The sequence below is a fragment of the Pantherophis guttatus genome, chromosome 2 (assembly GCF_059756535.1).
Source record: "Pantherophis guttatus breed Tessera chromosome 2, ASM5975653v1, whole genome shotgun sequence".
Taxonomy (NCBI): domain Eukaryota; kingdom Metazoa; phylum Chordata; class Lepidosauria; order Squamata; family Colubridae; genus Pantherophis; species Pantherophis guttatus.
The window spans coordinates 166,863,761-166,876,352 of NC_142064.1; the positions used below are offsets into that span (position 1 = coordinate 166,863,761).

The 12,592-nt window shown below is 40.1% G+C and overlaps 1 protein-coding gene and 1 long non-coding RNA gene across 2 annotated transcripts in view; one reads left to right on the plus strand and one right to left on the minus strand.

The window, feature by feature from the left end:
• GAS7 (growth arrest specific 7) overlaps positions 1 to 1,312 on the minus strand; it is a 149,041-nt gene extending 147,729 nt beyond the window's left edge. The window contains exon 1 of the mRNA XM_034408502.3: positions 870 to 1,312. Within this exon, the coding sequence (XP_034264393.1) occupies positions 870 to 1,088 (219 nt within the window). The 5' untranslated portion in view covers positions 1,089 to 1,312. The remainder of the gene's footprint in view (positions 1 to 869) is intronic.
• Positions 454 to 12,592, plus strand: part of LOC132710971 (uncharacterized) — a 47,660-nt gene continuing 35,521 nt past the window's right edge. The window contains exons 1-3 of the long non-coding RNA XR_009621712.2: positions 454 to 966; positions 4,735 to 4,889; positions 12,438 to 12,541. This is a non-coding gene — a long non-coding RNA (uncharacterized LOC132710971). The remainder of the gene's footprint in view (positions 967 to 4,734; positions 4,890 to 12,437; positions 12,542 to 12,592) is intronic.

Sequence of the window (12,592 nt, forward strand, 5' to 3'; positions counted from 1 at the left end):
AAGAAGCTTCTTGAATGAGAAGCAAAACGTCTTCAAAGAAAAACCAGAAAGTTGCCTCGGGGGGTGGGGGGGTGGGGAGAGCACTTTTGGGACAACCCCGACCTAGACGACTGAGAATCTCCATAAGATATCTGTGAGGTTTGCACAACCTCTGCTTGTCATCCTTGGGAAAAGAAGCCAACAGTCCTTAAAAACGAGTGTTTTTTTAAACCTGAAGTAGCTCCCAGCAACAGCCGCCCACCACCACAGCTCTCCCCCACACCCGCTCCGCACTGGGGAGCAGCCCACGCGCCAGCTCTCCTCCTCACCGGGTGATTTTTCCACCCACCCAGGCTACGAAGGAATCCCGTCCCGCCCCTCACGCTCAACAGTGAGTCCCACCGAACAGGCTTCAGCCTACACCCCACCTCCCTCCAACACACACACACACACACACACCCCGCCGCAAATCTTGTAGCGGCTTCCGAGCCCGCGGCCAAGATGCGCGCCCACAAAAACCCCACTCCGCAAAGGGACGCCTGCTCCGCTGCAGCCCAACAGAACCGCCCCGAGTGTTTCCCAACCAGCGCTTGCAAACGACCAAGAAGAGCCACGCACCGACCCGACAACTGCACCCCAGACCAAAGGCGGGGAGCAAACTTCGCCGGACTTCAACGGGCAGCCGGGCAGCCGGGCAGCCGAACCACCGGAGGGGAGGGGAAACTACACCCCGCTGCCCCCGCGCCAGGCTTCTCCTCAAGGAGGTTCTGGAGCAATATTGATACCTCCGACACCCACTCTGGGCGCTTCCCTGAGGTCAAGCCAAAGATGAGCCCACCCATGACTGACCTCTCCCCTTCGTTCTTTCCACCCCCACCCCCGCCTCTCACCTCAACGAGCTGGACGTAGCTGGCCGGGAACCAGCCCCTCAGCCCTTCGGCCGTCTCCCCTTCCCACCAACCGCCGTCGGGCCCCGCCTGGAGGACGGTAAGCAGCTCGCCCGCAGCGAAGCGCAGTCCGTGCCGATGTCGCTCTCCGGAGAACGGGTAGAGGGTTCTGCAACGCGCCCCCAGCACAGGCACCACCCGCTCCTGCCCGGGCGGTGGCATCACACAGCAGCCCCAGGGACTTGCTCAAGAAACTCGGCTCTAGCCGCCACAGGTGCCGAGCTGATCCGCCTCTGGCTGCCGGCAGTCCGCTTGCTTCCCTCTCGACGCTCCCCAGTCAGCCCAACTGGCGGATTGGCCGCCTCGTTTCCCTGCGCCGCCCCCTGGGACAGGCGGACCGACCGCGGCTCCGCGCCCGCCCTCTCTCTCTCTCTCTCTCTCTCTCTCTCTCTCTCTGTCTTCACACACACACACACATTCACTCCCCCTTTTCTCTCTCTCCCTCCTTCCCTCCCTCTCTCTCTCTCTTCACACACACTCCCCCCTCTCTCATACACACACACACACACACACACGAGCCAAAGCGAGCCCTCCCCTCTACGTGTGGCTGATATTGCAATCTTAAACTGGGGTGGGGGGGGGGGAGCGAGAGGCAAAAGGAGGACGGGGGCGAGATGCAGCGGTTCGCCTTCTCACCCCCGCAAGTTTGGCTTCCCCGCCCCCGAATCGGAAAGAGGCTTACATTTCGCCGAAAGAAACCTGGCATCGGACTCGCCGTAAAACGCTCTACAGTAGGCGGCAATCTATGCATCCACGGGGCTTTCATTCACCCAACGCGTGTTTGGTACAGGTGCGCGGGAGAGAGGCAGGCAAAGCCTGGTGCCCATCAATTCAGTTTTACTGTCAGCCATATGTGTTGGCGAAATAGCAAAAAAAAAAATATATATTCGGTCCCTCCCTTCAAAGTGTTCGGTTGAAACAGGCAAGTGGATAAACCCATTGGTTAACCCCAATTCATCGGCAAGACACCTGTATAAAATTGTTCTACCAGAGGAGAAAAACGTAAAATATCATCAAAACATAGAAAGATGTCATCCTAGCCTTTCAGTGGCTTGAGAAATGCTGGACAAATCATCACTACCACCACCACGGCAAATGGAAGCTGTAGGTTATATGATGGATAAAGTGTTTATTTAGGGACAAGTTATTTATTTTAGTAAGGGAGAGATCAGGGAGAAAAATCTGTCTTATGAGCTTGCTAAGAGTCCATTTTGACTTGATGGCACGTAATCAATATATTTCAGTAACTTATATGGCTGTCCATCTCACAATAGTGACAGTTGTCACTGGTCCGCAGTAGAGATTCTGTATGTGGAGCTTATTGGCCCATGGCAAACAAAATAAGATAATTAACATCGAAATGCGAAGTTTATCTCTACATCTTATTGTTAAAAATATAGTTATTATATTCACAATACACTTGGCCTGTATCTACAATGACAACTAACGATGATAAATAGTTGACTGATAGAATTTTAATAAAGTTTTATGAGTGTGTTTTAGAACAGTATCCCATCCAGGATCAAAGTCAACATGGATACGAAAGGTGAAGATTTGCTTCCCCTTAACTCTTAACTCTATTTGTCTCCAGATATCCTCTCACGTGACTGCAAGAGAAATTTAAAAAAAAAAAAAAAGCACAGTGAAAAGAATAGTGGGACTAGAAGATCTTTAACGCAATGAAAATAAGTTGGAATGAAAAGTTAACTTATGTAGAGCTTCTGGAGCCCCAGTTGGTATTCTTTATTGGATAAAAGAGTGAGATAACCTATAATGTATTCCCAACACCAGTCCATGGACTGGCACCGGGACTGCATGCCAGAAACTGGGTTGTACAAACAAGTGAAACTCCATCCATGGGATGCAGGCAGCATGCCAAACCATGCCCCCTCTGGTCCATGGAAAAACCTCTCTCCACAGAACCCGTTCCTGATGCCCAAAAGGTTGGGAGCCGCTGACCTATAACCCCTGAACTTTACTAATTTGTCTGTATACATAACTCAGTGTTTAATGAGTGCTGAGTGCTCAGTCTACATGCAGGGAGTGACATTCACCCTGATGGTAACCAAGCCACCCATATTATCAATGGTTACATTCAATCTAGAAATGAAGCCTGGAGTTTAATGGGATCTCTTGGCTATCAATAGGCAAGCTTTGGAGCTCTCAGAGGGAAGAATGTTTTAAATTAAATGTTCACAAATTGTAAATTGCATGCTTTGAGAGGGAGATTACTTTGTTTTAATCTGATCATGTTTGACCAGGCAAAGTTGGAGCACTGTCCAAACTGATGCCTAGCTTGTGTTCTTGCAATCTGGTGGTTAGGAGTTAGAAGTTTAAGGACACCCAAACTCATTGGTAACCCCACACTACCAATGCAAAGTGTGATGTGAGTTGTGTTAGTATAAACAAAGTGAGAACCCTGTCACTCCTGTCTTGCTTTGCTTTGGGGAAGCCAGAAATAAGACCTAGGGTGAGTTTTGAGAAATGGCTAAACCCAAAGGTATAAGCCATCTGTCAAAATTATTCACCAATCACAATAATACTGTAACTGACAGACGGTCTTCCATTGGGTGGTGACTTCCAGCATGGCATATGGTAGAGCGTCTGTGCCTCTATAGAATGTATGTGTATGTTTTAGTGATGGTTGTTAAATTGTTCATCCTTCTAAATGGGAAAAATAGTATGTAAAAAGCTAAATATGACCAATCTATAGGCAATGGCACAGCACAGTCAAAATAAATGTAAATCAAGAAAGTACGATGGAATTTACATATCTTTTAGTAAATGTTAAACTTGCTCATCTCAAATCCCAATGTAATCCCCATGATTAGTTTTATCATGGGGATTACAAATGAATTGATAATTTTAGAAAAGTCATGGTACTGTAAAGTTTGAAAATTACTGTTCCAAATCATGCTCAAATTTATTTATTTAAAATATTTGTATACTTGCCCATCTTTCAACTAACTGGACGATTCCTAATCAAAAATTAAAAGATAATATTTTATAACTCAATAAAAACAATAAAAATTAAAAGACATATAAAATAATTGAAAATTATAAAACTCAACTGATTAAAACTAAAAACAACAAAAACTTGGCACCAAAATCCTGGTGGAGTTTCTCTTTGTGCAAGACCTATACATATATTATTCCAACATTATTACTAAAGCAACACATTACAGAATATGACATTATGCCAATGTTGCTGTAATATTATGAAAGCATCGTAGGCAGATATGCCAAGGCAAATGTTTTATATCAGTGAATAAGAGAGATAAATGGGGCAGTCAGAACATTTCTTTTATAAGGCATACTTTTATTTCCTTAGCAAAGTTTTCTATAAGGTAAAGTATACCTTCACCTACCCCCTACCCCCCCAAAAATGAGCTTCTAGATTTAACCGTATAAGAATAAAGTGACTATTCATAAGCTTGAAATAAAAATATTGGTGTGCTCTTGCTTTGAAACGTTATCATAATGATAGGCTTATATCACTCTGAATTAGGTAATTTGAACTGATGAAATTGATAGCTAACTTATAAAGAGATGGGAAATCTATACTCATTATTGGGTTTTTAAATTTTGCATTGTTATTGTAGACATAAATCATAATTTACCAGTTGTCGTTATCCTGTAACATGAATGTTAAGCTAAGGATGCCTCAGAATGACAATAAAGTGTGAAGCCTTTAGACAAAAGAGGACTTTTGTTTAATTTGGGCCATGCATGTTTAATTTCATGTCTGATAAATTTTACTGTCTGTGGTTTTAAAAGTCAGTATCTTGCACATCTCATTCCAATATAGGCCGAAGGAGTCACATTAGGCAGAGATCAGTTTCAGCTAAACATGCATATTTTCGCCAAAAGACAGAGAATATGGACATCATAAACTGCTAAACCGAAACCTACATAACAAGAGAGCAGCAAAGTACAGGTGGTCTCGACTTACAACATTTACTGGTAAGTAACCGTTCAAAGTTACAACGGCACTGAAAATGGTGACTTACGATTGTTTTTCATAATTACAACCTTTGTACCATCTCCATGATCATGTGATCCAGATTCAGATACTTGGGCAACTGGTTCATATTTATGACCTTTGCTGTGTCCCAAGGTCATGTGATCACCTTTTGCGACTTTCTGACAAGCAAAGTCAATGGGGAAGCCATATTCGCTTAACAACCAGGTTACTAACATATCAACTGCAATGATTCAGTTAATCATTGTAAAATGCGGCTAAACTCACTTAACAAATGTCTCACTTAACAACAGAAATTTACTTATGATCGTAAATTGAGGACTACTTGTATAAGAGCATTCCAGAAGTAATCCATTTCTTCTCTAATTAATGTGTTTGTAACAACTGTTACTATTGTGGGTATTTTCCATTGTATTGATAGTTTTGGTAGTAATTTACCAAAGTACTGCCACACACAATTATTTAAACTGGAGTTTCCTGGACAGATTTAAAGAACAACTTCCCTTTAATTTCAGTTGATTGAAAGTAACTGCTGGTTGTCTCAGACTGATTATTCAGGACCATTAGTAAAAATGGGTGTTTGCAGAAAAGTCCATGTTCCTAATGATATAAGCAAGAAGCCCTGCTGGATAAGGTCAAAGGTTCTTCCGGTCCATCAACCTGTTTCCTGCGGTAACTTTCTAAATTCATCAAAGAAGCCCAACATAGCTTTTTTCCCCCCTGCACCTTTTCCAGTTCTGTGATACCCTTCTTGAAAACCGATTATTTATATTGCTGCAGAATTGCAAGTGTAAATTCAATTCCAATTTGCTTTATAATGTCATGATACTGGCAGTTCCATTTTCAACTCTAATGACCTGTAGATTCAGAGTTGTCTCACAGTGTTTTTGTTGAACTGGCCACAAAACACAGCCCCTTGTTAATCATTGCCAACTGAGCTCCATTCTGTATATTTGAGAAGTTGGGTTCTTTGCTTTATTGTGAATTTTTCTGCAGATATACCTATTGACTTTCATTTGTCACTTTGTTACACAGTCAGCCAGTTGGTAGACATTCCTTTGGAATTATTCACAGCCTGCTTGGGTTTTAACTCTTTAATAATTTGGTGTCACCTGCAAGCTCTGCTATTTCATTATACACCCTAACTCTAGGCTATTCATGAAAAAAGTTAAATAGCACTGATTCTTCTTTCACACATCTCATTATTCTATAATTCAATATTATATTAACATTCCCACTAATTTACCTGGAGGAAGTAAACAAACTTAGCCTATAATTTTCTGGAATTTTTTTTTAAATAAATCAATGGTTACATTCTAATTTGATATGAAGGACCAGCTTAAAATAGTATATTACTGATAAGGTTTCAAATCTTGTTACGTGTTCTATAGTGCTAGTAAAAAACAAAAAACAACAGGCAATTCTTGCCATAAGATGCTATTTCAGAAAGGATCAGGTAGAACTTACATTCTATACCTTCCCATTAGTATTTCCCCCTATATTAATATTCCTTCTTTTCACAATTCCATCTACTCCCACTGCTAAGGAATTCTAGGTAAGGAAGTTGGATCTGGGATATCAGGCATTGTTACACTTTGCCCCCGAAAATTCTGCTCTCTACTGAGAAAAGCATCTCCTCATTTTGTTCCATTTATAAAAACCTGACTAGATAAACAACTGAATATTGAATAAACAACTGAATAAACACAGTCCTTCAGTGCAGCTCAGACCTGCAGGCTAGTTTAAGTAGCTGAAAACTTTTAGTAATGCAAATCTGCAAATCTGTCCTTGAACATCTCAGTTCCTCTCTTCATTCATATCCATACCATGTCCCTTTAGCATCTGATGATTGAGGCCACTGTCTTAGGGTTGGCCTTGTTTTTTCTCAGGATTAATATCATGGAACCACTTCTGCTGCTCTCTTTCTGTTCCTTCTTTCCACTCTTATCATTCCAATCCTTTCTGTGTCTTGTTGCTCCTACTTCTGCCTTGTGATCTACTTCTGCCTTGCAATTATTTTTAGCTCTCTTCGTTTGACCTTCTCATCTTCAGTTCTCATCTTCACCAGCTTCTCCATTCTCTTTATTTCTTCTTCAAGTTACATTTCTTCTATCTCCTCTTCATAATTGCATTTGCCAAAAATGTGAAAAGGTATGTTCTTATGTCTTTGGCATGTGAGATTACTTGAATAACTGTTCTCTTGGGAATTTATTAAAACATTTATTAAAATCAGGAATTACCTTCCAGAAATCTACTTTTTCCTAAGCTGCAAGAGAGAGACCAACCCCAAATCAGTAGAAATTAATAACCAAGATTTCAAGGTTAAGAATGGATGCAAAACTTGATCTCCCCAGTTCTGGAACAGCATCTAACCACAATAGACTGGATCTTATTTTGACTAAACCATGATTTAGAGCCATGTGGTGCAGTGGTTAGAATACAGTACTGCAGCTACTTCTGCTGACTGCTAACTGCGTGAAGTTTTGAAAGTTAGATTCACATGGGCTCAAGGTTGACTCAGCCTTCCATCCTTCTGAGGTCAGTAAAATGAGCAATATCTGACTCTGTAAATCGCTTAGAGAGGGCTTTAAAGCACTATGTAGTGGTATATAAGTCTAAGCACTATTGCTATTACTAATTGTGAAATGCTGGCCTCTCTTATTCAATTTCCTTCTGACACAGGACTGGGTTGACTTCTGAGTATGAATGCCTGCATTTTGACTTTTTTCCTCACTCCCCTTCTATAGCCAAAGGACTTTCAAGACAGCAAAGATATAGTGTCCATGTGTACAGCTCTGCCGAATTTCCATACCTCATTTTCATGGGTTCTCTTGGGAGTCTGCATGCCCCAATTATTTGAGATTAAGAAGTGGTACAGGATGCCCCTAGCAGTCACCCTTACTGGTTCCAAATCAGTTCCTGATTCATATGCTAGGTATCCTGAAAGCACTTTAATTTCTACATGCTTTTCCCACAGGTTGACCTCATCATTTCTGGAAGAGACATTGCAGGCAGGTTATGGCCCAGAATTAGAGTGGCTAATCCTAACTAGCTGTGAGCTATTAACTTTTCTCCAACCGCAAACTTCTACTAGTGTATGCATATGCAGAAAGAGGAGAAAAAGCTTCTTTCACTTTTATATCATGGCAGTGTTCCAGACATCCAGCAAGCCTCTACGCCTCCCTACTACAATTTTATTCAAAAGCTCCAAGTATTTTCCCCTGCAGCTGGAATAGAACTGGAAGATGTGGCAGGTAGTATAGTACATGCTCATAATACAGGATAACTTACTTTGTTTTGTATCTGGGGCAAGCTGGGGAAACATGAAAGACCTAGTTATAGCACAGTGTCAAAGACCTGTATTTGTAGAATTTTGCAGCATATTTTCTTTTGGTTGGTGCTGAGATTTTGTGATGAGTGAAAATGTGGTCAGCTTCCAAATCACATTAAAATCTCTGTTTGATCAGCAATATGGTATATGCTTGCAGAGCTAGGTTGGATATAAATGTTCAGAAATAAGTATATGCAATACTGTGCAAGAACCTCTGTATTAAACTTGTGCAAGAACTTCTTTGTTATACCTAACATTGTCATCATCAAGCAGTCATCTAAATTACAAAAACTACAGAAAGCTACAGTATGCCCTAATATGTTTATTAGTATTTCTGCTGATGCAAGCTTTTCTTTTTGCTCATTGAAGTTATTTTACATATTGAACTCCACCTATATTATGACTTCAATCTCCATCAAAATGCCCTGCCATTTGCCAATGACTTTCACCTATTCAATCAATCATAATTTTCCTCTGAATACTCTGAATTCTGTTTGGCCAAGCTTGACTCTTGAGTCTGGAACATAAGGAGTGTTGCACTGAATATTATGTTGGTTTGCTAGGCCAATCTAGTTAAACATTCTGTTGCCAATGAGATGGTAAAGAAAATTTCACAAGCAGGAAAATATGACAGCAGCGCTCTTTTTATGTGTTCCGGAGTCAGCTGGTATTAAGATGCTTGTTGTCTGTTGATAATGGACATAAGATACAATGGACATGAATACTAACAATTGATAGACTTATCCTTGAATAATTTGCTTAATCGCCTTTGAGTTTGGTGACCATTATTGTCTCTTGTGTAGAGAATTTGAGAAATTAGCTGTGATTTAGTGAGTGAAGAAAAGTTACTTGAATGAAAAAGTAGTATATTAAAAAAAAGACTTAGCAACTGTTTATAATCCATGCACAATTTATACCCTTCTATCACTTCCCCCATTTCTCATTTTTTTCTAAATACAATCAAAGGCCTCCTTGCCTGTGCCCTTGATAATTTTGGGTATCATTTTCAGTGTTTTCCCCAGATCTACCATATTCTCTTTGGAGGGAGGTTGCTTGTAGAATTGTACACATCATCATATGCATGATTGCACCATGGATTTATGCAACTATATGACTACAGTACAATTATTGCTACTGATAGTCCTGATACAAGACAGTATTTGTATCTCAGAGTTGAAATCTGAGGTCCCTGGTGCTCTCTGAGCTTGGTTGTTTTCTTTCAGATGTTTCATTACCAAACTAGGTAACATCATCAGTGGAAATGGGGTTTGCTTTCATTTTATATTTTAGTGGCATACTCTTGTCAGTTAATAGGAGTGGTCTTAGTGGTTCCTTGATTTGGTTTATTGTTTATTATTCACTTGTTTGGCAATTCCTTGATTGGGGTATTGTTTGCTTCTTGATTATTGGTATTAATCTCTGCCTAGCTGAGTGTTGATTGCTGGTGAGGAAGTGTTTCCATTTCCATATTAGCTTTTTTATTTTCTCTGTTGAATGATGTTTAGATGTTTATGTCTGTTTATGTCTAATCTCTGCTCATCAATACCCAGATGAGCAGAGATTGACACCAAGATTAACATCAGAACAACAGTCAAGAAGCAAATAATGCCCCAATTAAGGAATTGCCAAACAAGCTAACAATAAACAACATTGGTGAGGGGTGCTTATGGAATGCTTTGCTCTGTAGTATGGATCTAACTTCCTTCCCTCTTTAGGGAGTTGTCATCAGCTCAGATTATATATACAGTATCTTTGTTTATGTATATGAATGAGTTGTTTTGCATCAACGTGTTTTGTACTTTATTATGTATTATGAGTATTATAATATATATTCTCATCTGGAGATAATTTTGTGGAATTCTTCATTATCTTATTTTGTGATTTGTCTGCTATGTCTTCTCAATATTTATAAGCTATGTACAAGTTTATTACTTTTGTTTTTCCTTTCTTCAAACTACTGAGGAAGAATAGCTATCTTTCTTTCTTTTTCTTCTAAATGTTAAATTTCTTATGATGATTGATGTTTTCAAATGATTAGATTCCCACAGTGCACCAGGCCTAATTGCATGAAGCTTTGATGCCTTGTTCAACAAACCAGTCCATATATACTTCAGCTTCTTATCAGGCTTGATATCTTGGACTCACTAATTGTGGCAGAAAGTCATAGGCCACTAGTGAGTTGAAGAGGTTTCTGGACAATAACAACACTTCAGCAGAACATGTAGTAAGGCAGAAGTTGAAATGGCTCCTTGCATGAGTTTGTATCCAGCTCCATCTGCTGGGATAGGAATACAGTAAATGAAAATGAAAAAGGGTAACTTTAGGATTGCATTCCATTTAGAATTATCTTCAAGGAAAAGGAAGCCTTCTATAATTCACTCAGGGAATCATTTTACATAATACATGGTGAGTGATTACTGCTCTTCCTGCTTTATTCAAAGGAAGATTCAATAGTCCCAATGAGAATAAACTATAAAACATCACATTGAAAACCATGAGTTTGATTACCAAATGTGGGAACATAAATAACATGAAATTATTGTTACTATTAAATGAAGTTGTAAGTTACCTAGAACTTTGGCAAGGATGAGAAATGTCTAAAATAAGCAAAACCAACAGCAATTAAACACATAACAATCTAAACTGTTATATCTAGGAGTTAAACATTTATCCAAGAAAAAAAAGGGGGGGCCAGAATGAAGCACAGCAGAATACATAGAGGACCATCAGTTTTTCCCAAAGACCTTTGCGAGTTCTTAGTATGACATTGTGAATAAAACAAAGAGGAAATAGTGGGAAAGTTATTTTACAATGACGATACACAGTGGTGGAATTCAAATTTTTTTACTACTGTTTCTGTGGGCGTGGCTTGGTGGGTATGGTGTGGCTTGGGCATGGCAGAGGAAGGATAATGCAAAATCTCCATTCCCACCCCACTCCAGGGGAAGGATATTGCAAAATCTCCATTCCCACCCCACCTCAGCCAGAGGTGGTATTCGCCAGTTCTCCAAACTACTCAAAATTTCCACTACCGGTTCTCCAGAACATGTGGGAACCTGCTGAATTTCACTCCGACGATACAACTGTAAAGGCATTGTATCTTGTATTATTCTAATTCCTGGAAGTAGAAGAACATAAACAGAACATGTGTCAATGCATGGAAAGAAGTTATTAAATGAAGGCGTTTCAAATTCACAAATCTTAGGTTGTTGTTTTTTTAAAAAAAATCCCTAACTCAGGATATTCAAAGGAAATAAATCATCCTGAGAAACAAAAGGCAGCTAGTGGAAAAAATGAAAATGCTCCGTTTATCCTGACAGAGCAATTAAAGAAAGCAATTATGCTCCATTGTGGGAACTTTTCAAGAAAAGACTGGACAACCATTTGTCTTTGGTGGAATAAGGACTTCTGCCTTGGGGTGGAATAAAGACTTTTGGACTAATAGACCTCCAAAGTTCCTTCCAGCCCTATGATTCTATGATTCTGTCCAAATGTCCGGCAATACCTTTGGAGTCTGTTTTAAATCCAAAGTACAAAATTCATCTTTGAGATGCATTTAATGATTGCTACAGAGTAATTTTAAGGCTTTGGGCACCCTATTTCACAGAAAGGAAGAGCCCTCCAGAGCTTTTTGATTAAGATGCATTAAAAGAGATTAGGTTATGGGTACAGAAATCTCAGCAGTTGGAATGTGCCCCTCCTTTAGAATTCATTTTTTCTGTCCAGATTTCTAAGGTGGAGACTTTTTCAGTCAGTTACTCATGGCATGTTTAAGAACTGATGAAGAGGCTCTTTTCTTAACTGATAACGGAGGAATGCCTGGCAGATTAGAAAGGGAATCTCCTTCTAAACGCACCGTTATAGTGCATAGTAGAGACCTCACCCTTCTTGCCTCTTATTTCATCTGACGCTTATTGAAATCAGATGGATTTGAACAGTATAATAACATCCCAAGCAATCCTGTTATACTTAAGTCTTGGTTTTGTTGGTGAGCAAACCTTAAGGTTGAGATAATTGGGTTAATTACATCCAGACTCAGTATCTCTAAATAAGAGTTTCCCCCTCATTTTATCTGGATTAGGTTTTGCCTACATCCAGTCTTCCATTGCTATCCACATTAGTTCAGTGTTCAAAACAGTTTTTTTTAACATATATTTAAAACAAATCAGTAAACAATTATCCTCATGTTTTGAAACAGGCTTCTCCAACCAGATGCCCCTCAGATATGTTGGACTACAATCTTCATCATCCTCAGCCACCACAAGAATAGTAATCCAAAACTACTGGAGGACATCAGATTGTGTAAGAGTGACTTTCCATGTGGAACTCAACTACCTGTGCCCCCTTTCAAAT